Source organism: Neopsephotus bourkii, unplaced genomic scaffold (genome assembly GCF_033783945.1).
Source record: "Neopsephotus bourkii isolate Nb327-2 ecotype Australia unplaced genomic scaffold, CSIRO-AGI_Nbou_v1 NB_1792, whole genome shotgun sequence".
NCBI lineage: Eukaryota > Metazoa > Chordata > Aves > Psittaciformes > Psittacidae > Neopsephotus > Neopsephotus bourkii.
Window position 1 is genome coordinate 12,157,693 of NW_026902266.1, and position 24,103 is coordinate 12,181,795.

Here is a 24,103-nt window from a genome sequence, read left to right on the forward strand (position 1 = left end):
CTTTAGAATACACATTTATTAGTTCCTCACTCAGCAGAAAAAGAAACATATTAGTAATACAGTCTTGGTATATAAAATGGTATTCAAACCATTCCATGTTCCTCAGGGACAAGCATAGTGTAATGTAGTACTGTAATAACCAGGTTACTGTACAAACTATTCAGCTCTTTCTTACCTGCCCTGGACATACTGTCTCAACACAAGTGGTTGTGCATCCATCAGACCCTATAGAGACATACATATAATTAGGGCACATGCTAATTTGCCCAAAATTTTTACTACTACAGCATTATCAAACACACAGATATACAGATCCACATAATATATTAAGAAAAAATTTAAATGTGGAAAATATTATTCAAAAGGGGGGATAATATCTAAAAGATAGTAAGTGAAAAATCATTAAAGCTTCTCAAAACTCCATTATTGAAAAGAATTAAAAAACAGAAGGTGTAATCTAGCAGCACCACAGAAGTAAAAATACAATACAATTGAATACTTATGTAAAAATATATATGTGGGCATTCATGAGCTTTGCCATATTCAGGAGGAGATCCTTGAATCTACCGATTTTGACTTCCCAAGGAGTATTTAAAAATACATTTTTTCTGAGTTTTTAAGTTAAAGTTTGAGCCTGCATAGATCATTTTACCTGATGGAACTGGAAGAGTGAGAGAGTTGCTCCGAGATGCTACTGGTGAAACTTTAGGACTAAGTGTAGGGGAAACTGCTTCATTAAAACAAAGACAAAAACACAACAATTTTACTTTCCAAGTTTCTACTTTTTGAGTTTTCAAAATTCAGTTCAGATTAAAACATGAATCACATTGTCATCAGTCGTGTGTTTGTCCAGAACCTGACAAGTCATTTTAATTGAGATTCCATTGGTGTACAGAATCATAGAATCATAGAATATTTAGGATTGGAAAGGACCTTAAGATCATCAAGTTCCAACCCCCCTGCCATGGGCAGGGACACCTCGCTCTAAACCATCTCACCCAAGGCCTCGTCCAACCTGGCCTTGAACACTGCCACGGATGGAGCATTCACAACCTCCTTGGGCAACCCATTCCAGTGCCTCACCACCCTAACAGGAAAGAATTTCGTCCTTATATCCAATATAAGCTTCCCCTGTTTAAGTTCTTATTCTCCTCACTTTTCTGACGGAAGTTCTGCAGAGAAGTACATACAAGAGAAGGATTCACAAGAAGTTTAGAAAAAAGAAAAAGCGAAATTTAGCTTGAAGTTTCTTTCTTTCTTTCTTTCTTTCTTTCTTTCTTTCTTTCTTTCTTTCTTTCTTTCTTTCTTTCTTTCTTTCTTTCTTTCTTTCTTTCTTTCTTTCTTTCTTTCTTTCTTTCTTTCTTTCTTTCTTTCCTTTCTTTCCTTTCTTTCCTTTCTTTCCTTTCTTTCCTTTCTTTCCTTTCTTTCCTTTCTTCCTTTCTTCCTTTCTTCCTTTCTTCCTTTCTTTCCCCCCCCTCCAGAAAGCATCAAGTGATTTTAAGACAGAACTTTGTTTTGAAATGGTATTTCAAAGCTAAATGGAAGTCCTACTCCATGATAAAATTGCATTTCCTCCTAGTTTTCAAGCAATTCATATGAGGGGAAAAATCATTTTGATTGACATTCTAGAACAAAACATTTTCTTCTGCTGTTTTTAAAGGAGGATTTGATCCATTTAGTTTAGTTTATGAATACGCTCAGAATACAAGTCTGTGTAATTATGTCTGGGAAAGTTTTCTTCAGCAGTATAAATCTTGCCATTTAAATATAATTTTATATGCAATAGGAACTTTAGGATGAAAATCTTCACGAACAAGAACTTATGACCATTTTTCACATTTCAACAGAAATACTGCATGCATTCCCATTACAGTGTCTGCAGTGTGTCATTTGGACATTTAAAAACTTTACACGGTCTTCCACTGTTACATCTGAATATAGAGATTGGTCAGTTCTATTTTATATGGAATTGTGAGGAGGGGCAGAGGGATTTTGACCTTAAAATCAACAAAGTGTATGTACACAGTATCAGTGTATGTATTACAGATGCTTGTTTCTGCCTTTGAGGATCTCTAAAGTAGAACGTGAGATCTTGTCTTCAGAATCTGCACCTACCTGTGGGTGACTCAGGAAGGCTGCTTCTTGACTTTCTGCCTCTGCGCATGAGAAACCTCTCACTCACTTTCTTTGCTTCTTCTAGTAATTCAAGGTTCTTCTTTTTATCTTCCTCTGATATTTTTACATCAGGTAACTGATCGTTTACCAGGTCAATCACATGACCGCTGTTGTCTGGTTTGAAACATCAGAATAAAAACATTGTGATACATTGTGGCATTTTGGACTAACAACTATGAAACAAATCTACATATCTTTGAGCTTGCATTTCACAAGAATTAATCTCTGCTCATTTCTAATATTTTTATATTCCCAAGTTTAGAGTAAGTCCTCAAAAACCACTGGTAACTCACAAAGATTAAGTCACTACGACCAAAGATGCTCTGATACGTGAAGCTGGCTTTTCTGGCTGTGTCCCTAATAAAGTTTTTCTAATTTATCAATAAAAGCATAAAAGATTCATCTGAGCTAGCAGTCACAGCATTTCTGCCAGAGATCCAGTTTTTGCATGGATTTTGTTTGTCATTTTTTAAGGCTGAGGTCCTACAAACTCACTTTGCAATTAGTTTTAACATAGAGGTGATGGCATCAAATAATCTGTAAAATCAAGTGAAGAGTTTGAAAGTACAAAGATTTTATTCCATGCAGATAGAAGAGCTTTTCACACAGATGCAAGAAGCAACAGTAATGTTGCATCTGGCAAAGCTGTAGGCAGAAGTTGAATAGCTAAATCATAAGAAATGTAAAGCTATGTCAAAAGCTAATTAATCTTTACCATGTGGGGGACATGCAAGAATTTTCCAAAGGAATTGCACATCCCATTAGAACATCCAATGGTTAAGGACTGTTAAAGATTACTTGTCCTCATGCCTACTTATGTTGATATTTTCAATATGTAACCCAGGAGAATACATGGACCACAAACTGAAAGCCACTGCCTTACACTTAGACCATTAGATTAATACATTATTTTCTGAACAATTTTTATTTAGTTGTAAGAAGAACCCCCTAATTCCTGGCTTCCAGATTGGTTGAAAACACTAAATTAGACACACTGATTTTTACAGTTCTCCAGACTATGATTACGCAAAGGGTTTTCAGGGGCTGATAAACTCTACAGACTAACAAGCTTGTTGGATCTGCTAGAATTGATAAATAGATGACCAAGAGTCTGCTCAATCCATTCAAGGCCACTGACACACGCTAGCATCAACAACAGACTGCAAGTCAGATGTTTATTCTCAGGTAACTATGAGAAAATCTGTGAATTGTATGAGTGAATCTGGATTGTGTGAAGAGTTATCTGGTATTAATAACAACTTGATCACATTAACAACAGCTTTGTGAAAAAAAGAAAGATCAGTTGTGACTGTCTCCTCACAGTGAGATGCCTCTATTGGGAAGGAGGGAATTTCTAACACTATTTCACAATAAGAAGAACCTAACTAAAGAACAGCTTGGGTGAGGGGATGGGAAGTCATCAGGTAATACAAGAAAAATATTTTTTGATTTAAGATTGATTACAGAACAATCAGTCCTCAGAAAAGCTAAGGACATAAGTAAACAGCAAAAAGTCAAGGGGTTTTGGTTTGGAGACAGGAGGTTTTTTGGAGGTTGCTTCTAATTTCCATAAATTTATTCAAATTTCAAGGCTGTCAAAAAGCATGCCCATATGAAGGATACTCTTAAAGCAATCTATTTTTAATGAAATATCTGTCTTCTTTTACACTAAGATCTGTGTGTTGAAAATTTGAGAGAAGGACTTCCCATGCCACTTTCCTTGGGCCAGAAAAAGAGGAAAGCTGCAAGGTGTGGTAATTTCTATCCTCCTTAAGCAGATATGTTTTCCTCACTATACTCAACATCTTGCCTATTTATACTTGCCTTGCCTTCTGCCCCTTCACCACAATACTGTTTCCCTTCCCTTTTGCTGCCTTTTTCTCTTTTCCCCATCAAATTCCCTTTAATTTCTCCTCCTGTTTCCCATCTCATCATCTAGTTACAAATGACAAGTGTTCAAAGAATAGCTTACTGATTATTTCAGGTCTGCAAGTTTATGATTTTGTACATGTCCATGAAATTACATTTCTTTCAGGCAAGACAGACATCCTCTGAGAAGATTCAATTAGAAAATGCCTAACTTTGAAAAGCAACATCTTGAATCATAGAGTAATGCACGTTGGAAAGGATTACTGGGGGTTATCTAGTCCAACCAGTTCAAAGCAGAATGGTGCAATCAGACCAGGTTGCTGGTCTTTCGGGACAATCTGGTCTTCAAAAACCTCTAGGGATTGAGATTCAAAACCTGTCTGGGCAGATTGTTCCAATGCTTGACTCTGTAGTGAGTGAAAAGTTGTTATTTATACATACAGCATACAGCAGTGATAATGGCTCGCATCAGATTACTTGCTGAGAGAAAGTAACATTGTTTGAAAGATAAAAAGAATTTTAAAAATTTATTGTGTATTTCTGATTTCCCCTTCAGTCCATCCTGTATTGGTAGGAGCTCTCATATCCTTATTCCTTCATCCTTTATATGTGATAGAATAAACATTCCATCGACTCTGTTCAACTTCTACTTTACGTTAAATACATAAATGGAGACAAGTAACACTCCAAATGCAAACATACCAAGACTAAGAACTAATGGGAACTCTGCCACTCACTTAACAGGATAAACTTTTATCTCAGTTTGTAGTACGCACAGATCTACATCCACATTAGTCCCCTTGAATAACAATTTACTCCACAGGTAGCTACCAGAAAACTAATACAACTAAATACTTGCTAAGAGATTAATTAGAAAGTGAAGAATTGAAGAAAATCTTTCCCTGGATAGCCTGATTTCATTTGAAGTTAAATCCAAACTACATAACTGGAGACATAACTGTCTTTTAAGGTCCCTGCTAATAAAATCCCAGTTGCTCAAAAATAACAAAACCAGTCTTATTAAACAGTATTTTGCATACAACAAGAATTTTAAGCATGTAGATCTCCAACCTTCTAAAATTGTTAAGCTAACACGCTAACCTAACAACTTTATGAAACCAACAATATGCATATTTCCCTAGTTCTGTCTGCAGTAAATCCACTATAGTAAATTAATTATCACAACTCAACATGCTAGCAGTATTCCCTCCCTGTGTATGCATTACAGTCGGTATGCACAGGAAAAAGGCTGTAGCCAATACAGTCAGACACTATATTTAGGCCTTTTTTTGCACATCACATTTTCTGAGAAAACATCCTAGCTTAAATGAATTACTTCTTACCCACAGAAGTCAATGAACTTGTTGGATTCCTAGTGGCACGGTTAGAATGTCTCCTATGAGGACTATGAGGCCTAGAGAAAAAAATGAACAAACAAAATTATGAGAGTATGCCACCAAAACCCATTCTACTTCTCTATAAAAAAAAAGAGTATCATTAAAAAGAAAGCACTTTGATTAAAAAAATATTAAAACTAAAAGAATTTATTGTAATTCCTCTCATATCCAAACAACTGGAAAATGGAGGAAGACTGCGGAAAGAAGGAAACTTATAGAACTTGCTCTCACAAAGGAGTTCTGATAAACTCATACACTGCGAAATTTTGATTTCTCAAAAAACCCTGCATTTCTTTAGTTCATTATCATTAGTTAAAATTCATGTAAATATAGTACATTAAAAAAAAAAAAGGCTTTGTAAATTTTTAGTGCTTCCTAAACTACATTTTATGACTGCAAGAATTTCTTTTGCTCCCACAATGGCAATCCTATATAGCAATCTAGGAACTTTCTAGATTGAAAACCAGGTGAAGGTCTCAAATGACTGCAGAAAATTAAATGCTGATCCAGAAAATAATGCTGCTTTTAAATGGCTGCATTGTAACGTTGACTGTTAAATAATCTTGCGATTTCGTGTAGTACACTTTAAAAATAAAAGGAAATTATAGTACAGATTTATGATCAATACTTTCTGATCAATTTCCCCCCATATTTTAAGTCTAATGGCAGGTCAATAATTCAAGAATCCCAGTCAGGAAGTATGCTTTATCAGAAGACTGAAAATAACCTTAAAACAACTCAAAATTTAATTGAAGTTTTAAACTTCAAACAGAATTATTATTTCCATTCATCAGCTTATTTTCACATATGCTTAACCTCAAGGTGGTGTTCCTGCCCTGTCTGCCTGAACAGGCTCAAATATCTGCTTTAAAATGTACTGTACTATAATACTCAAGCTAGACATTTAAGTTGTCCAGCAGCCTAGCTCAGAGACATTATCTTCTTGAATCTTCAGCTGATACTTGTTTTCTTTCACATGATCAGGAATGTGGTCCTATCCCAGTTTCCAGGTGCTGCAGAAGGCTTTTTTGCAGCTTCACTAAAGCAGTAAGGAGGACTGAACAGATACAAGAGAGGAAGGAAAGAAGAGAGCTAGAAAAGAAGCCTACAGTTGTTGCACCTGGTTTTTAGATAGGAAAAAAAAAATAGCCCAGTAATTCATTTTCCAATGCTTTTAATTCAGGACTTTAAAAGAAGTGAGCAACCTTAACTGGCTTTAGAAGAAAAAATTAGAAGATGCTGGCTAATAATACTGTGGTACTCTAATATCTCAGAATGTTATCCTATGAAACAGTTAGTCAGCAATGTCAGTCTACATTCAAAGCCAGGCTGGATGGAGTTCTAGTCAACTTGATGTAGTTGAAGGTATTCCTGCTCATTGCAGGGGGGTTGGACTGGATGAACTTTGAAGGTCCCTTCAAACCAAATTATTCTATGACTCTATTATAATATATAATAACAGTAGCTTCACCAACATTACCTTAAGTTATATAAAACAGTATGTGTTCTAAGTCAATACCAAGATAATATCCACAAGACTGACAGGAAGGTACATTTTTTTCGAAAGATATATGTAATATGCTAAACCTGTCAAAAGAAGAAGATTTTCAGCAGTTCATAAAACTATAAAATGCCAAGTGCAAAAAATAAAATACTTGCAAAAACTGTTAGTAAAAATTGCAGCTTATGATCATAAGCCTTCCTTAGAAATTTTCTGCCCTCAAAAATAAACCTTATTGTACAAACTGTATTACATTGCAAGCTTATCTTTTGCCAAAACCATTCCTTCTTCATTAAAACACACTTCAGTTGATCATGAAAACAGATTGTTTTTAGGAATAACACAGCAAACAGCAGTTTGTTGCTGCATTTTCCTTTCAATAGACAAAAAAATTTCAACAGATAGCAAATATTATTGCTACAATGTCTATTTTTCAGTATGATACTAAAAATATTGTCATACAATGGTAATACAACTTCCTTAATCCAAGAAGGAACCAGACAACACAGACTCTGTATGTAAGATACACTCATTTGTGAGAGTCAACACTGATGGCTGACCACACCTTAAGGAACTTCAGTATCTTCATTATCTTCAGTACTTGAAAAACAGTAGATTTTTTAAGTCTTATAATGATCAATTGCCTAAATCTCCATAAGTCTACAAAGATCTTATTGGTTCAGTGGAAATGTTTATATGAGTAAAGGCAGCACTACTGGTGTACCTATATAATTAGTAGACCAGAATTAGGATTTAGCTACTGGAGTGAAAAATTCCCACAGTGGGGAATACTTCAGGAAGCATAAAAATGCTCAGTTGTACTTGTTTTGGTCCCAGTTGCTCACTGACTGGATCTAAGTAAAGGTTCAAATGGACAGAAGGACAGTATTGCTCATTACCACACACAGAACAGGAGGAATCAAACTGTCAGTCATCCCTGTAGTAGGTGTAGTATTGTAGCGCACATGCATATCACTGTATGTCTACAAAAGGATTTGACCAAACAATTTTCCCCTCATCAGGCTATATTCTATTTGCTACCAAGAGGTTGGACTTCAAAAGTTACAGCTTTTGGTCCAAATTACACAAAATTTTAATTTAAATTTTTGCTTTAGTTTCAAATTATGCTATTCTGAAAGATAGGAAAATACATGTAAATTTAAAGTATACTGAGTCAGGGTGGTAGGCTTCATATTATATGAAACTCTACTCTTTTAGTATCAGTAATATCCCTGCTCCTTCCCCCTTTCCTGCATCAAAAAAAAAAAAAAAATCATCAAAATGCAAAGGCAATATGATAAAATTACAAATAGAGATACAGTGATAATGTTTTATTAGACTATACACTTCAAAGAATATTTTAGAAACACAAGTCATGCATAGTTCAGTAATGTATTACACAGTACCTGTTAATCAGATTTTTATCAATTTCCATGTCTGGTGCTACAGCATTCTCTGGAAGAACAATGGAAGGTGTACTGCACACTGACCCTTCAACGATAGTGTCCTGGATGGTTTGTGACAAATACAAAAATGCAGTTAAAGGGAAATTTAAAATACATAGTCAAAAATATTACTTGTACTGCATGTGCTACATTCAGATTCACCAAAAAAAATAAAAAATCAACCTGCACTGCTGAAAGGCTACAGAAGCAATCTGGTGTTTACAGTTAATCAAGCTGTTGAAAAACGATGCACATAAAATCATGCAGAGAGGGCAGGTACCTGTTAGAAGCTGCAATTTTTATTTTATGTTCCAATCATGAGATAAGTAGAACATGCCATAGTACTGTGAGTATTTATAGCTGGAGGGAAAGATTCCCAAAAGTGCCAGGGGTCTGTCATCAACCAACTTGTAAAATTTACAGAATAACTTCTAAATTCTTCAATACCAATTGCTCCTGGTAGGCACTTGTGTATACAAGTATTTTATTTTATTTTATTTTATTATTTAAATTTCAGTTTTTCTTGAACTAGCATCCCAGTTTCATAAGAAATTTTTACTTCAGTGGGCATTGTATTAGATTACAGAACAGAACATTTTAAGTTGGAAGAACCCACCATGATCATCTAGGCCAAACTCCCTGACCACTTCAGGGCTAACCAAATGTTAAAGTACGGTATTAAGGGTTTTGTTCAAATGCCTCCTAAACACTGACAGGCCTAGGGCATGAACTACTCAAGGAAGTGATGCTTCTGATTTTCTAAAAGAGCATGTTTGTTATCCATGACAAAAAGCCAATTACCTTCAACTGTTAATTTTGTTTTTATTGATAGAACATTTGCTGTTCTATTCTGCTTACTCCTTTTAAGGATGTTTAACCTGCTAGAAGTTGACACAAGTGTAATGAATTCAGAATAGCATTTATTTTACTAATATTAAGCAGGCAGGTAATAAAGCTGTTATAAGCACTACTTTAGGCATTTACAGAATGAAGCATATAAAATGGCTCACAGTTTCAGAAGTTAACATTTTAGAACAGAGAAAATTAAATAATTTCAGTTATTTGAAACAAAAACTATCAATGAATATTTCAGTCAACTACTGTCATGTGGAGAAATTAGCATAGTCATAAGGTTTGTCATAATGAACAAGTAGCCAAGACTAGAAACTGAAATGGAATTACATACACACAGAAAGCTAATGATTATGTGACTGCTAATATATATCAGATACAGTAGAACTCCTTTCACCATTGCAACCAGTGGTTCGTTTTATTCTTGTTGAAATAATTTTCTGGTAACATTGAAGAACTAGAGAAGCATTTTGAAAGTGATATAATATTAAAGTATATAACATAACCCTTCTTCCTCTCAAAGGCAATAAAATATGCTTTGCTTGGACAGCTCCACACGTCTATGCTCATAATTCTCATATGACATTCCTTGGCAAGTGCAGGTTATCAGTCATGAGAGAACAATTGGAAATATGCCAAGAAAACAATAACAAGATTAACTTCAAGGAAAATATCCTTGCAATATTGGAAATGCTGGAATGTAAAAGCATGATATGTGATTCAAGTTCACAGCTCACATTGTATGATAATAGTTTGGAAGCAATCTTTAGTAATATTATTGAAAGTGGTACTAAGTAACAATGTATTTTGCCTAACAGTCAATGACAAAAATTCAGGTGACTGCCCAGCTTGTGGGGCAAAGCAGCTGAGTACACATGCACATTGATACTAATCTCATGATTACCAACAAGCAAAAGCTTTTGAATGATGTAACATTAGCTTTAAAGCCACCCAAGTCCATTTTAGGGCTCTAAAACCAGCCTATTAAAAAGAACAAAAAACAAACAAAAAAAAACCCAAGAAAATTGCTGTAGTCGAGGCTAGTTCAGGTCAGGTAGAATACAGTATTAACCTCTGTCAACAGCTACAGCAGTTGAGCTTCTAGGTGAAGACACATGCCTCCCACTGTCCAGACCTACCATACATTTGCATAGAAGTGGGGCAGGAAGAGCTAGAGCATGAAGCTCTTTGAAGGGCCAGCTGGTTTGAATCAAGAGATATCTTTATACTCTGAAGAGTACTCAGAAGATTACTATATACAGATATTGGAGGAGAAGCTTTAACAGGAAGCTTAAGCTGTCTCACAGCTTAGAGTTGTACATCTACACAAAGATGATACAGAAGTTTTCCATAACCCTCCCACTGACTGCCTGCTACCAAGTTTTTGCTTCCTTTTTGTCCCAATCCCTTGCTTCCATAAAAATGTAGGGTAAAACTGACTCTACCTCTATCACTTTGGTGGAAACTGATCCACATGCTCTACAAGGATGATCACGTGGCATCTAGTCTATCAGGGAGTCTTTTGCAGGGCTGAGAGGATGGCAAAAGCAGTATGGCCCATAGAAGATCCAAGATTCCAGCTATTAAGTTCTACCAAGCCCTCATTAAGCACACATGAAATGCATTTATGCATTTTTAGGTGTTTTATAATCCATCCAAATTTGGCTGGATTTGAATGGTGGGAAAAAAAAAAAAAATCTCTGCTGAAAGAGCTACTCTGCCAGGCCAGTCAGATGAGAAAACTTTCCTGGAACACCACCTCAGTTCTTTAAAGCACTGAGGAAAAAAAAATAAGATAATAATAATAAGAAAACGCTCTGCCAGCTGGCCAGATTCTGAGAAATTAATTAAAGGTCTCAACTGAATTTGAACAAATTTGGCCTGAAACAGGCACTTATTTGAAAGGCCTCAGAAAAGTTATGTATCTCAGAAAGCAGTCTTTTAAATGAGATGGGGTTTTAAATAACTTTAATTTTAGATCTTCCCATCATGTAAAAGATACTTGAAGTAAACAAGAAACTATATGTGATGTAAAGTTCATTTTCCTTTTCTCAGAACTGTTTTGTGAATGTGTGTGCATTTGTGCATGCAGGGAAAAGGTGGGGAAGTATCTCCTGAAATAGAATGAGGAAATTGTTAGATACCAGACACCACTTTAGATAAGATGAGATTCCAGACTTGGAAAGTTTTGTTTAATGCAGAAAACAAGTTCACCAGTTGTGTGTGCCCTCTGATGACCTCTTCTTGCTTGCAAGTCCTTATCGCACGATGATAAGCTATTTTCCTTATTATATAGCCATGCTGTACAACTTGGACTGCAGGAAGACCCAAGAGTGATAAAATGTATGAACAAGATGGAATTCTTCACAGCGTTGACTAGTTGCAATCCTTAAGTAGGCTCATGAACAGCCTGTTGGTTACAATTCTTTCACTGTTACTTTGTGCCTAAAATCCCAATTTATCTACAAAGAAGCATTTTGCACAGTTAACTGATTCATGAACTATCACATTATCGCAGTTCATTTAAGACCTATCTCTAAAAGGCTTGCATAATGTATTTTTATATATATATATTAGATTAGGTGGTTGGAATTTTTCATGTCTCCCATTTGACAAGCACACTCAGCCTTAGATTCACTGATGTCTGCTAGCCTTTCACATTTTTTTCTCTTTGGGTATATCTGACCCAGCAAGCCTTTTCTACCAAAATACTCTTCACACGGGTGAGTTAAAAAAAAAGGGAGGGAAAGGAAAAAAAAAACCCTTAAAATCTTCTTGACCTAATATATGTTCTCAGCTAATACTCTAATTAACTTGCATGTATCTGGGGTGTTTATCTGAAGCCAGAAAACTAATACTCAGCACAATGTGCAATTTAGATGGAATGCATGACAAATCAGTGTAAGGCTCACTGCTGACAATATTTTCCAACAATGTTAAAGTAGCGGATGTTTTCACCCAAAATGTAGAATATAGTGTCCTCAGTGACAGTCATACATTTTGAATTGAGGATGTGCCAGATTATAAATCCTTTCTTTCTTTATACCAGTATGCATTAAACAGGATGATCCGTACAACCAGTGATGTTGTAATCACAGTAAGGTTCTTTACTTCACCTAATCTAACAATTAAAAAAAACCCCTCACTTTATTAGAACACAAAATTACTTTTTAGAAGTGGTGTGAATTACTCAAAATGGAGAATGATACTGTTTTATTGATTTTTTTAAAAATTGCCTGCAAATAAAACATGTAAAAACATGTAAATGCCACAAATTCTATTAGCAAATCTGGGGAGCACCCACTTGCTCTCTGTGTAGATCCAGTATATGTTCAGCTACTGCTGTGGCAAATAAAGCACAGAGAAAGACTAGAAACCAAAAAAGCAGATTCCCATCTTTCATACATACATGAATTGCATAGCATCTTCTAAATCTGTAAAGGCAACGCTAGATGTTTCAAGACTACTGTGAAGTACAAGTCTAAGTTCTTTTCTCAGAGGTTTAAGTTTTCTGTAATAGCACCACAATGGACATTTTTCACATATAACTGGTTCAGAACAGCCAGCCATATAATTCTCTAGATCAAGTTGATAAACAAATGCTTGAGCAACTTCAGTTCACATTCCTCAGTCTGTAAAATATTTGAAGAATTCTAAGAATATCAACTGAAAGGTCATTCATAGCTTCATCAATTAATCAAAACATACTAATACATAGCAATGATTAGATTTTATTTTATGCATTCCTAAATACGCACAGAGGTTTCAATCTCCAGTTTCTAAGAACTGTCAGAAAACACCATTGTAAGAATGCTTACTTTGGCTGGAGGAGAGATGTTGTGTTGTGCCTCTTCTGATTGTCCCTTGTCTTCAGGTAAGGTTGGCATGGTGGGCAGTGTGAAGCACGTGGAACTGCAAGGTGGACTAACAGGACCATGCACTGCTGAGAATATTTGGTTCCAGTTAGCCTGAAGGCATTAGTGCTGAGGCCTCGCGATCTGCAGGCTGTGTGAGATGCCAAAAAAACCAAATAAAATCTGTTTAAAACTCTATATCCACTGAGATCACTTACAATAACAAACAGTATTGAAGTTTAAAATTAAAAATGCTATATTGTGGTTTATTAGCTAAAGCTTTCAAGGTCAAGTATAACTTAGTAAAAATATTCAAAATGGATAACCTTCCATTTTGACACTATTTCCATCTCTTTCCCCTATTTTACAAATTCTTCTTCTTTTTTTTTCTTTTTTTTTTTTTTTTTTTTTTTGTTACTATGACTGTTTTGCCTGTGATCAAACTACCTCTAAGAATCCTTTAAGAGGGAAATAGCATCCCGGATATGTAAGATGCCTTTTAGTAACCAGCAAAGTCCTAATGCGACAGAGCATGAGCTCAGATATCAAAGAAAGAAGTAAAACCGGAAACCCAGATGGTGACACTCTTCCTTTAAGCAAGCTCAAGGCCTAAGTGAATTGTACAAAGACTTGGTGTGCACCTGCAGAAGACAATGCTGCGCCAGGCATTTCACAGGCAAAAATGCTGTAATGCCCAAATAAAAAAATAAATAATAATTAAAAAAATCACTGCCCACTATCTGAGAAGATTCTTGTTATTATCTATGGGAGCTACTGCCTTCACAAGGATATTGTTAGCATTAAAGCCTGTACAGTAACCTGAGACGAGAAATTTTAAGTACTAATCCTTGTAGCTACAGCGTTATGTTTTACAAGACTTACTGTGACACCTACCGGCTAGTTAAGGAACAGCTCCCATAATCGATTCCTTGGTAGTGCCTACAGATGACAGACGACGCTGTTGAGACAATCTGGTGCACTGTCTGGACTACTAAAAGCTAACTATATTTCCTTTACAGTTAATCCACAGCTGTGTACAGAATGGAGCTATACACTCAAACAATAACAGAACAACTTTAATAGTAACTCTTTAATAAGAGTTCAGCTTCCAAAACGTGTTATGTTCTCCCAGATCTGTATTACGAATCTCCTCTCGATTCTTTTACTTTTCTGGAAACCAAGATAATTGGAACAAGGAGTTTCAGATGAAGACACGATTTGATGTTCAAGGCACTTAGCAGCATTGCAAGATTAACCTTCTAGAGTTTTCCTTTCAATTTCAGGAAAGGGCAAAGAAATGTATTCATAATGTATTCAGGAACACGTCAGTTTATTGAAACTGACAAAACTGTCAAAATACTTACGTTGATTTAAAAACAAATAAAACAACACCAACCAGAAAGAGAAAAACCCATTAACAGGAAATACTAAAACAGCCTCAGTAATGACAAGTTTTTCACCTCAGCTTTCACAGAAAAAATTTGGTGGTGTAAAACCTGCAGAAAGCATGAAAATTTTGGACTACAGAAGCAACTAAGACCCATGCTTTTATTAGATTTATTTCACATTATATTAGAAACAGAATTTTCTCTTTTACTAGAAGAGGAATACAGGGCCACCTCACATGAAATTCAATGTAGAACTATTTGACTGTAGAAATAATCTCTACACAAGTATTAGTGTGTTCAGGAAAAAAATAGTTTAATTAAAGTTCTTTGATAAAGACTGTGGAAAAGATCTAGCATATATGATATCATTCTGAAGACCAGGACATAAACTTAGTTTTAAACAGTGAGTATAATCTTTTTCAGAGCAGTATATGCTGTAGGAACAGCACGTTTCAAGCTTTTGTAGATATTTTGAACCAGTTACAGATGAATTTCTAGCTCTACCGCAATAAGTGGAAGATCGTGTTTGTATCATGATTTTACCATCTCTTACTTAATAATAAGAGTACAGGAAGCTTTATATAAATAAAAAGATTTTAAAATGTTTTTAAGGTGAAATATTTTTAAAGGCCCTAACATGATGGAAAACAGCCATTAATGATTACCTGTATTTTAATAAACTCATGGAGATGAGGCAGATAGCAGTAGCATTAAACATCTATGTGTTTCCACAGTTAAGTACTTTTGTATCAAACAACAATCACCAGCTATTAACAACACATGAAGACAAAAGAGAAGCAAGGTAGCTAAAAAAAGTTACATGGACTTCCTTTTCACCTCTGTAACAAAATCATGGCATCCTACATGCTTTTTGGGTCTGCAAGAACTTAAATTCAAACAAAAACAAAAAAGGGAAGATAGAAATATGTCTGTTTATCTAATCCCTCTTAGTGTTTGCCTTATGAAATTATACGGGTTCTGATAATCTTAATGAATGCTGGGCCTGAAAAATCAGGATTATCTCAAGTCATGACCAACGAGTGTATGCAGTCCTATGTGGAGCTGTATAAGCTGTTGCATCAAGGTAGTTTATTCCTAGTCTTAACTGAGTTCCTAGTGCATACTAAACTTAGAAAAAAAAAATAAAGAAAAAAAAGAAAAGAAACAAGAGCGAGCTATTAAGCCCATCATGTTTCAGGTCATTTTTCACATTTCAAAAGCAAAACAAAAAAACTAAAAGAAAAAGAAAATAATCAGCAGTCTTGTCTAAGAATAGAAAGGGACAAATCCCGAGCTATGTTGTCTTAGAGATGCAGCACAGAAAGTACAGCCAAGGGAGAACAGAGGGTAGAAAGATGAATTTATGCCACCTTAACAAGCCCCAGATTTGGAGTGGATGGAGTTCAGTCCATCTGTGACACAATTAGAACCTTTCTCTGATTTCCTTACAGAGTTATCTTGCAACTAGGAAAAAGCTCCATATCTTTGTGGTGCTGATCAGTAGGAAAATTTCTTCTAACTTTCCATTTTCCCTAACATCTCTCCAGATAACCCCAGTGCTGAGCACTCTACTGGAGCAGCAAAAAGGCTGCATACAGTTATTCATATTCTGAGGCTTCTTAAAACACATTCTGCCTTTGCACATGCTGACTGCACTGCTGCAGTCCTCTATGGTGCCAAAGCAAGGGTTAGTACTTATTGGTATCTCCACAAAATATGGAAGGGCATTGTTCTATTCATAAGCTATATAATTTATAACTCCTGAATTATTATTTTTCAATCTAAAAGCTTATTTTTCAACTGTGCAGTGTTCTTAAAATCAGTAGTCTTCCTGGTGCTTAACCAGCACAAACATCACATTTTGTAAATACAAGTGGAGATATTCAATGAAGCCACCTTCTTGAGCCATGCTGTGAGTTTTCAATGCAAGTAGTTTTGCTATTTTCCGAATCAATTACTGCCTTCTGATACTAGTAGGAAAGGTGAATATTTAGAAATGATAGATCCTTAAGATACTAGTGAATAAATGATCATCCATCACTGCTGAAGTGACCTTATTTCTATTTGATTGGGCAGTGACAATAGCCCCAGTAAATGTTGGTAAGAGTCAAAACATAAGAAAAGGGGGCTTCACGAGAACACTCTAACAAGAATTAGAGGAGCTTATCAGCATCTCACAAATGTGGGAAGAAAAGAAAGGAATGTCCTTAGAAAGTTTATTTCCTGGAAGGTGCATTTTTTACTTCTTCAGTAGAGATTTAGGGAGGACTACAGCCTTTGAACCTACAGAAATTCACACCTCTGTCTACAAATGCCATTTACAGCCTTACTGAACCCTGAATTAAAGTGCAAAGAGCATGACTATCCTGGTTCTAAGCCTGGCTCATCTGCCAGCTGAACAACCTTTGGACTCATACTACCATTAGCTTTGCCAGCTTTATCTCCCTTCCACAAGCATAAACATGTTTCAGCCAAAGAAGGAAATGATATGTTAACAATATATGCAATACAGTGAGAAACCAACTGAAACAACTGTAATTACTGTCCCTGAAGATACTCAAAGGATAAACAACAAAAAAAATACATCTGCACTTTAAAAACAGTCAAGATGTATAAGCAGATGTTAGCATCTAGTCACTAAGACAATTTCAAGATACTGTTATTTCTTTCATTAGGTATTGATCAAACACTGCCTGGCCTACTTTTAACCTACCAAAAGATGTTATGTTATTGTTGTAGTGATTTATCAGCTTAAATGTTTCCCTCACAAAAATTCTGGTATTTTAGAAGTTGCAAGAGTTTCAAAATTACCTTTTAAAATTAAATACTTGTAGAGATTATCTCACATGTCACAAGAAAAGCGGATGTGGGTAAAGATCTACAACCTTAGTCTGCACAAGCCATATGTACCTACAAAATGAGATTAAACCCCCCAAACAGCAAATTACCTATCCTATTCACCAAATTCTGTGTATTCCGACAATAAGATGAGACAATGTAATGAAAACAAAAGTAAAAAAAAAGAAAGAGGATGAAGTGCTTCTTAATGTTTTGCTCTGTTATTGTGAGCTTACTGCTTAAAATAGGAAAAAAAATGATCCCATGAGCTCAAATACATAGTCAGATATAGACCAGTGAATACAGAGAACTTTCTTTTACCACTGTGTAGGCTTAGAGTACAATCTCCAGGAAATGGTGATCAGGGAGCTCTATTCCATAAAAGGGAAAAGTATTTAGAGGCCCTTGGCTTTCAGTGTGTTCTCTATGCAACTCATTTTACCATAGTAGAGAAAGCTAATTGTAATCAGTTAACTTACCCTCTCTGAATCACCACCAAGCATCATGTTAGCAAAAGCTTAAAGGTGTTTTACCTCATATCCCCACTGGTAGCCTAGCAGTTAACCTCAAATGAGCTGCCATGCCACAACAAGGATATATAAAAAAAGGGAGAAACAAACAGTTAAGAGAGCATTTTATTAATATTTCTTGACCTCATACTGCGCCACGTCAAGTAAGGAAACTCTAATTTGTCAACAATGGGAGTTGCATACTCATGAACATAGCTGAACTGCACAATTCTGAGCTGCTTTTTATAACTTTTTTCTTTGTTGTCCTGCAAAGTGGTTGTAAAACATTGCTGTATTAAAAAGGTATCTTTTTGCACTCCTTTTGTATAGCTGTAAAAGTATATAGAATTCACATCGTATTTTGAATTAAGTTTTGCAGCTTTGAAGTACTTAAAAAAAAAACACACTAGCCTTACTTCACCCAAACCGAGCATGAGCAAAACAAGGTCTTTCTTACATTTATACCATAAAATAAATTTTCAAACACAAGGCACAGTTATAGAATTTAGATAAACGAACAAAAAAATATTGTTTGCATTCATTAGCTACCTCAATGTCTAAATCTAAAATTACAACAATACAACAAAACAAACAGATCCAGAATATCTTAATAGAAAACCTTTAATATTTTGCAGTAGGACCTCAAAATTTTGATATAACAGATACAGTCACTGGAAATGAAAAAAAAAAAAGCAAAAAGAAAAAAATAAAACCACAACTAAATCTGACTCATCTACATTCTTGGCCTATATGATGATACTACATGGAAATTGAAATACTCTTTATTGTCTGCAACACAGAAAATACTGTTTCCTGTTGCATCTAATTTGAGAGTGGTTTCTCATATTAGATATTTAAGCTTGCAAGACAATAAGATGTTGCTTCAGTCAGTTTACCGAAACACAAAAGTCATAACCCCAGGACTAATAAAAGGCTTCCCTGTGATAACTGTAATAATCTGAGTTGCATGCATACAACTGTACAAAGTAAAATCATAGAATGATTAGGATTGGAAGAGACCTTAAAGTTCATCTAGTTCTAGCCCCCCTGCCATGATCAGAGACACCTTCCACTAGACCAGGGTGCTCCAAGCCCTGTCCAGCATGGCCTTAGACCCTTCCGGGGAGTGGGCATCAACAGCCTCACCACCCTGACAATACAGATGTGGAAGACAATACCCCTTTTTTTCTTTTAAAGTAACTGCATTTTTGGCAGCCTGAAAGTTTCCTGATTCCACTTTGTTTCTGGGGCAATTAGGAGTTAATATTTCATGAATTAAAATTCTATAAATTATTCTGGTTTGGATGCAAGTCTTTAGTTCCAGCTTTTGTTTTTATTTAGCACTAAAAAGAATTTAAGGAAATTAAGTTATGAGTAGCATTTCTTCCCCATGAAAACAGGGTTTTAAAACTAGTACACAAGTTCATAAAAAAATAGTTCTAGTTTTTATTCATTCCGTGTTTTTTCTTTGAACTAATTAGCTTAAGACAAAACTCCAATAATACAAATCTGTCTGTTGAAGTATGTGCCTAAGATACTGAACGCAGCTCTTGTGTGGAAAGAACAGCCAAAGGAAGTTATGGGAAAGAACAGATTTGTGAGGCTTTTAGAGCACAGGCTCCTTTCCAGTCATGTCATTGCAAGAACCTGCCACTCCCCACATCCCTGTGCTGGAGATGACAGCTGTGGAAAAAGAATCAAAGGAAGGTGTCGCTTCCTCAGATTCCAGACCTGAAGACTTTTGCTCATCTGTTCCTTCTCATTCAATGGTTTGCATCCAGCATGAACTAATGTTACATTAATTTAACTGGCAGCTGTTTCCAGGGTCACTTTTAAGAGATAATCTCCAGAGCAGAGAACTAATATGGCCAATGACTCTGGGGCTCTGTGGCAAAAGAGAAAACAATGCACACATCTCTATCCTTTCTTTTTTTTTTTTCTTTTTTGCTATCTACAGTTTTGTTCTTTTATTGCTCTCCAAATACTCATGCATATTTCTTAGCCAAAAACAAGGAAGCTTCTTCAGAAAGTAGAAGCTGAAGTAAATACAAAGCCATATGTTCAGTCTTTCAAAATATACCAGAGAAAGCTATACCTTTTTTTCATTGAGCTTACTGAAGGTTTATGCTCAAATCCCTAGTGAAAGCTCTCCAAACCTGAACCAATTTAAATTTTAATTACAGTAGATCCTCTACCTCACAGGAAACTGCCTTCCAAACCACATAACAAACCTTTGCACAAGCATGCCATATACCAGACTAGGTCATGAAACAGTCACAACTGCCTAATGGATCTTACCATCCAAAAGTTTTTAGGTATGCCTCTTGCATTTTAAATTCCAACTAATCATTCTTAAATAAATTTGTTTTTACCATTTCAAAAATTCTTTCCCTTGTTTTGTGTAAAAAAAAAGCCCCAATCACATTCCCCCTTCAAAGCACAAATAACTCCCCCCAAGTGAAAAACCCCTTCAATCTGTGATTCAGATACATGTTTCCATTAAGTTCTGTTACCATGCAAACAAAAATTCCAACTCATCCTACTTCTTACTGACTTCATTTTTTTCCATTCACATAGAATGACAAGAACAGCAGCACAAGTTGAAGTACTCAGCCTGCAGTAGGAAATCAAGAGTGTCAGAACCCAAGGCAGAGTTGATGTTTCTTAACTTACAGATTATTTTTGATAAACTTTAAAGAAATGCAATTTAAAGGAAAAATGAGAACATGGAGTGGGTGGATATTTGGCATGGAGAATAAGGATTTCTAAGCAAAAGGAACAGCATATAAGAAAGTATGAAGATAAGAGTGGAAGAACAGTACACTTATTCAGAAGGGTAGTTCAAAAAGGAATCTAGAACTAGGAAGTATCTGGAAAATCTTATTGTCTTACAACAGAAAGGCAGTGACCTTAAAATAGAAGAAAATCCTAAAATTTTAAGTGAGTAAAAATGTTGCTCTCTTCCTCCTCCAACTTACTATTTGAACAACTTACTATTTGAAAGAAACATGTGAATTTGTTTAGGAGACTGGACCAATTGTTAAGGTCGTGAAAGACCTGGGCACTGATAAATCACCCAAAAGAAATTGCTACTGATAGTAGTATTAAGAATACCAGGAGATAGTATTGCCACAAAACATACTTTTGCCCAAATGAGCATCATACACTAAGTAACACAGAGTCATTTGGGGTTCTTTTTCTTCTACTCCTTAGATTCAGAGAAACCTATGTTTCTACTGTCTGCACTGCATGCACTATACATCGCATTCTAGTTACACATTTATTTTTGTCTATGATGTAGGCAGAATTGGGAGCTTGAGATGGTATTTTCTCAATTTGCCACTTGATTATATCCTTAGTTAATATAAAAAGATAATAAATGGGCTTGTGGGGACGGGAGATATAAGATCAGGGTGGGAGGAGGGGAAATGTGTATCCTTTGGTGCCAATTAATTCTTGTTTAAGAAAAACCTTCAGGTTATTACACAAAGCAAAATTTTCAAACGCAACTTTTACATAGAAGCATTTTATAAACTATTCTCTTTTCCAGGATCACTGGATATCAACTTTATATAATTTGGAAAAAATAAGTACCAAAAGCCTAACTTAGAAACACAAATAAGTCGAAGGCAATTAGGAAAGAACACTATTGTTCAGTGACCCAAGAGTTTTGTTGCTAGTCAAGCAAAAAAATTTCCAAATGAAGAAATGAATCAAAATTCTTTATTTCCCTGTTACAAAGCGTAATCCCAGAGGGCACAATAAATAGCTTTCTTTAGGATTCTAAAATGCAATTGTGGTCTTTAAAGCAAGCAGATTATAGTCAGCTTTCCATCTTGCATAGATAAATAGCAAAGCAGCAAGGCAAGTATTTTATTCTCCTTTTATGCTTTCTGGACAAAATCAGATTCACATTTGCTTACTTTAGGGACAGATGTATATGTTTTTGTTTGCTTTGCAAAATCAATACACCCAGAAGAGCATGAGAGTCTCATCTCTTTTTTATGAAAAAAAGAATTATGAATTCAGTTCCACTGAGGTTCTTTTTAAATATTGCTGTACACCAGGAAAGGAATAACTATACTATCAACTTATTCAAACACTCAGCCATTGTATGGATTTTGACTGCTGACTGATTATTTGACTGCAGTATCTTTTATGTTACCGTATAATGGCGAGGCTGAAGGCTCAATTTCCAAACTCACGGAATTCTTCAAGTTTGAAGGACATTTGGACCAACCTCCTCCTTGACATAGGATCAGCACTGAAGGAACTAGACTAAGTTGCTTTAGACTTGATACAGTTGGAATTTGAAAACTTCCAGGGACAGAAATTGCAGAATTTATGGTAGATCTGATCCAGTGTTCAATTACACACACAGCAATCCCCACCACCACCACCCTTACATCTGGTAAGAACATCCCTTGTGTTTTATGATCACTGTCTCATTCCCCTGATATGCACTTCTGTAAAGCGCCTGAGTCCATCTTTTTAGTAACATCTTTTTAAAGTACTGCAAGACTGCAACTAGGTCCTTTTCCAGGCTAAGCAGTACCAGTGCGTTCCCTCAGCATCCCCTCACAGAATGTGTGCCTCCTGACATAGCAGCTTTCCCTGGATCTGCTCAAGTTTATCAACATCCTGGGGGCCCAATGTAGTAAGCCACATCTGATGACAAACATAGAATCACAGAATAGTTAGGGTTGGAAAGGACCTTAAGATCATCAAGTTCCAACCCCCCCTGCCAAGGGCAGGGACACCTCACAATAAACCATGCAGCCCAAGGCTCTGTCCAACCTGGTCTTGAACACCACCAGGGATGGAGCATTGACAACTTCCTTGGCCACTGGCAGCCCAGAAAGCCAACCGCATCCTGGGCTGCATCAAAAGCAGCGTGACCAGCAGGTCCAAGGAGGTGATTCTGCCCCTCTATTCTGCTCTCATGAGACCTCACTTGGAGTATTGTGTACAGTTCTGGTGTCCTCAACATGAAAAGGACATGAATCTTTTGAAACAAGTCCAGAGGAGGGCCATGAGGATGATCAGGGGACTTGAGCACCTCCCGTATGAAGATAGGCTGAGAAAGTTGGGGCTGTTCAGCCTGGAGAAGAGAAGGCTGCGTGGAGACCTCATAGCAGCCTTCCAGTATCTGAAGGAGGCCTATAGGGATGCTGGGGATGGACTCTTCATTAGGGACTGTAGTGATAGGACAAGGGGTAACGGGTTAAAACTTAAACAGCGGAGCTTAGATTGGATAAAAGGAGGAAGTTCTTTACTGTAAGGGTGGTGAGGCACTGGAATAGGTTGCCCAGGGAGGTTGTGAATGCTCCATCCCTGGTGGTGTTCAAGGCAGGTTGGACAGAGCCTTGGGTGGCATGGTTTAGTGGGAGGTGTCCATGCCCTTGGCAGGGGGGTTGGAACTAGATGATCTTAAGGTCCTTTTCAACCCTAACTGTTCTATGATTCTAAGTTCTGTGTCTCACTTAGGTGTAATGTCAATGCAGAATCAGGGCCAAAACCCCTGTTCTTGCTCAAAATATCTATTCAAGCGACACAAGATTTTGCAAACATACTTTGCAGAAGGTCTTTTGCCTGTCCACATCTGCTGTTTGATGTGGACTGTGTTATTGTTTGATGCTGACAGTATGCTTCTGAGACCATATTAAAAATACATTAAAGAGTACCTTTCGGATGTGATCATACAGTATTATTTTTACACTATGAAGTTGCTACTGTAAGTATTCCCTAACCAATTTGGTTTTAATTTAAAATTAATTTTTAAAAGGTATGATGAGAAAAGGCAGTGTATTTACCGGACAGTTCAATTTATGTACTATATAAAGTCAGACTTTCAGTAGTTTGGAGGAAGATGGTTTTTTTCATATTGGGATTTAAAAACAAAGACCTACAACATCTAGAGACAGGAGGACCACGCTGTTACTGCTGAATTTGGTGAAGAAATTCTATGTGCATTTTACTGGCCAAGTTAGCAATGGATTGGATGACTCGCCAATGAGGTACATATATTGGCTGAAAAAGCAACAAGTTCCTGAGTTGTGTTTTTGAAATGAAACCAACAAAAAGTATTTGATTTAATAATGTGAAGGCTGCATAGGTATTCTATCAGACAGGATGATGCAGCAATTAAGACTCAGGTAAAATAAATACTCCAGACTTCACATATCATGCAGAAATAGGGTGTTAGCACAGAAACTGTTTCATTAGACGTGCTCATGATGTGGTTATTCTTACATCTTACACATTAAAATATTCAT

The 24,103-nt window shown here is 36.1% G+C and overlaps 1 protein-coding gene across 1 annotated transcript in view; it reads right to left on the reverse strand.

Moving 5' to 3' along the window:
* IRAG1 (inositol 1,4,5-triphosphate receptor associated 1) overlaps positions 1–24,103 on the reverse strand; it is a 114,622-nt gene that overhangs the window by 27,215 nt on the left and 63,304 nt on the right. Inside the window, exons 3-8 of the mRNA XM_061380444.1 lie at positions 13,058–13,244; positions 8,349–8,449; positions 5,388–5,458; positions 2,116–2,289; positions 653–730; positions 176–225 (exon numbers count right to left, since the gene is read on the reverse strand). Of these exons, the coding sequence (XP_061236428.1) occupies positions 176–225; positions 653–730; positions 2,116–2,289; positions 5,388–5,458; positions 8,349–8,449; positions 13,058–13,126 (543 nt within the window). The 5' untranslated portion in view covers positions 13,127–13,244. The remainder of the gene's footprint in view (positions 1–175; positions 226–652; positions 731–2,115; positions 2,290–5,387; positions 5,459–8,348; positions 8,450–13,057; positions 13,245–24,103) is intronic.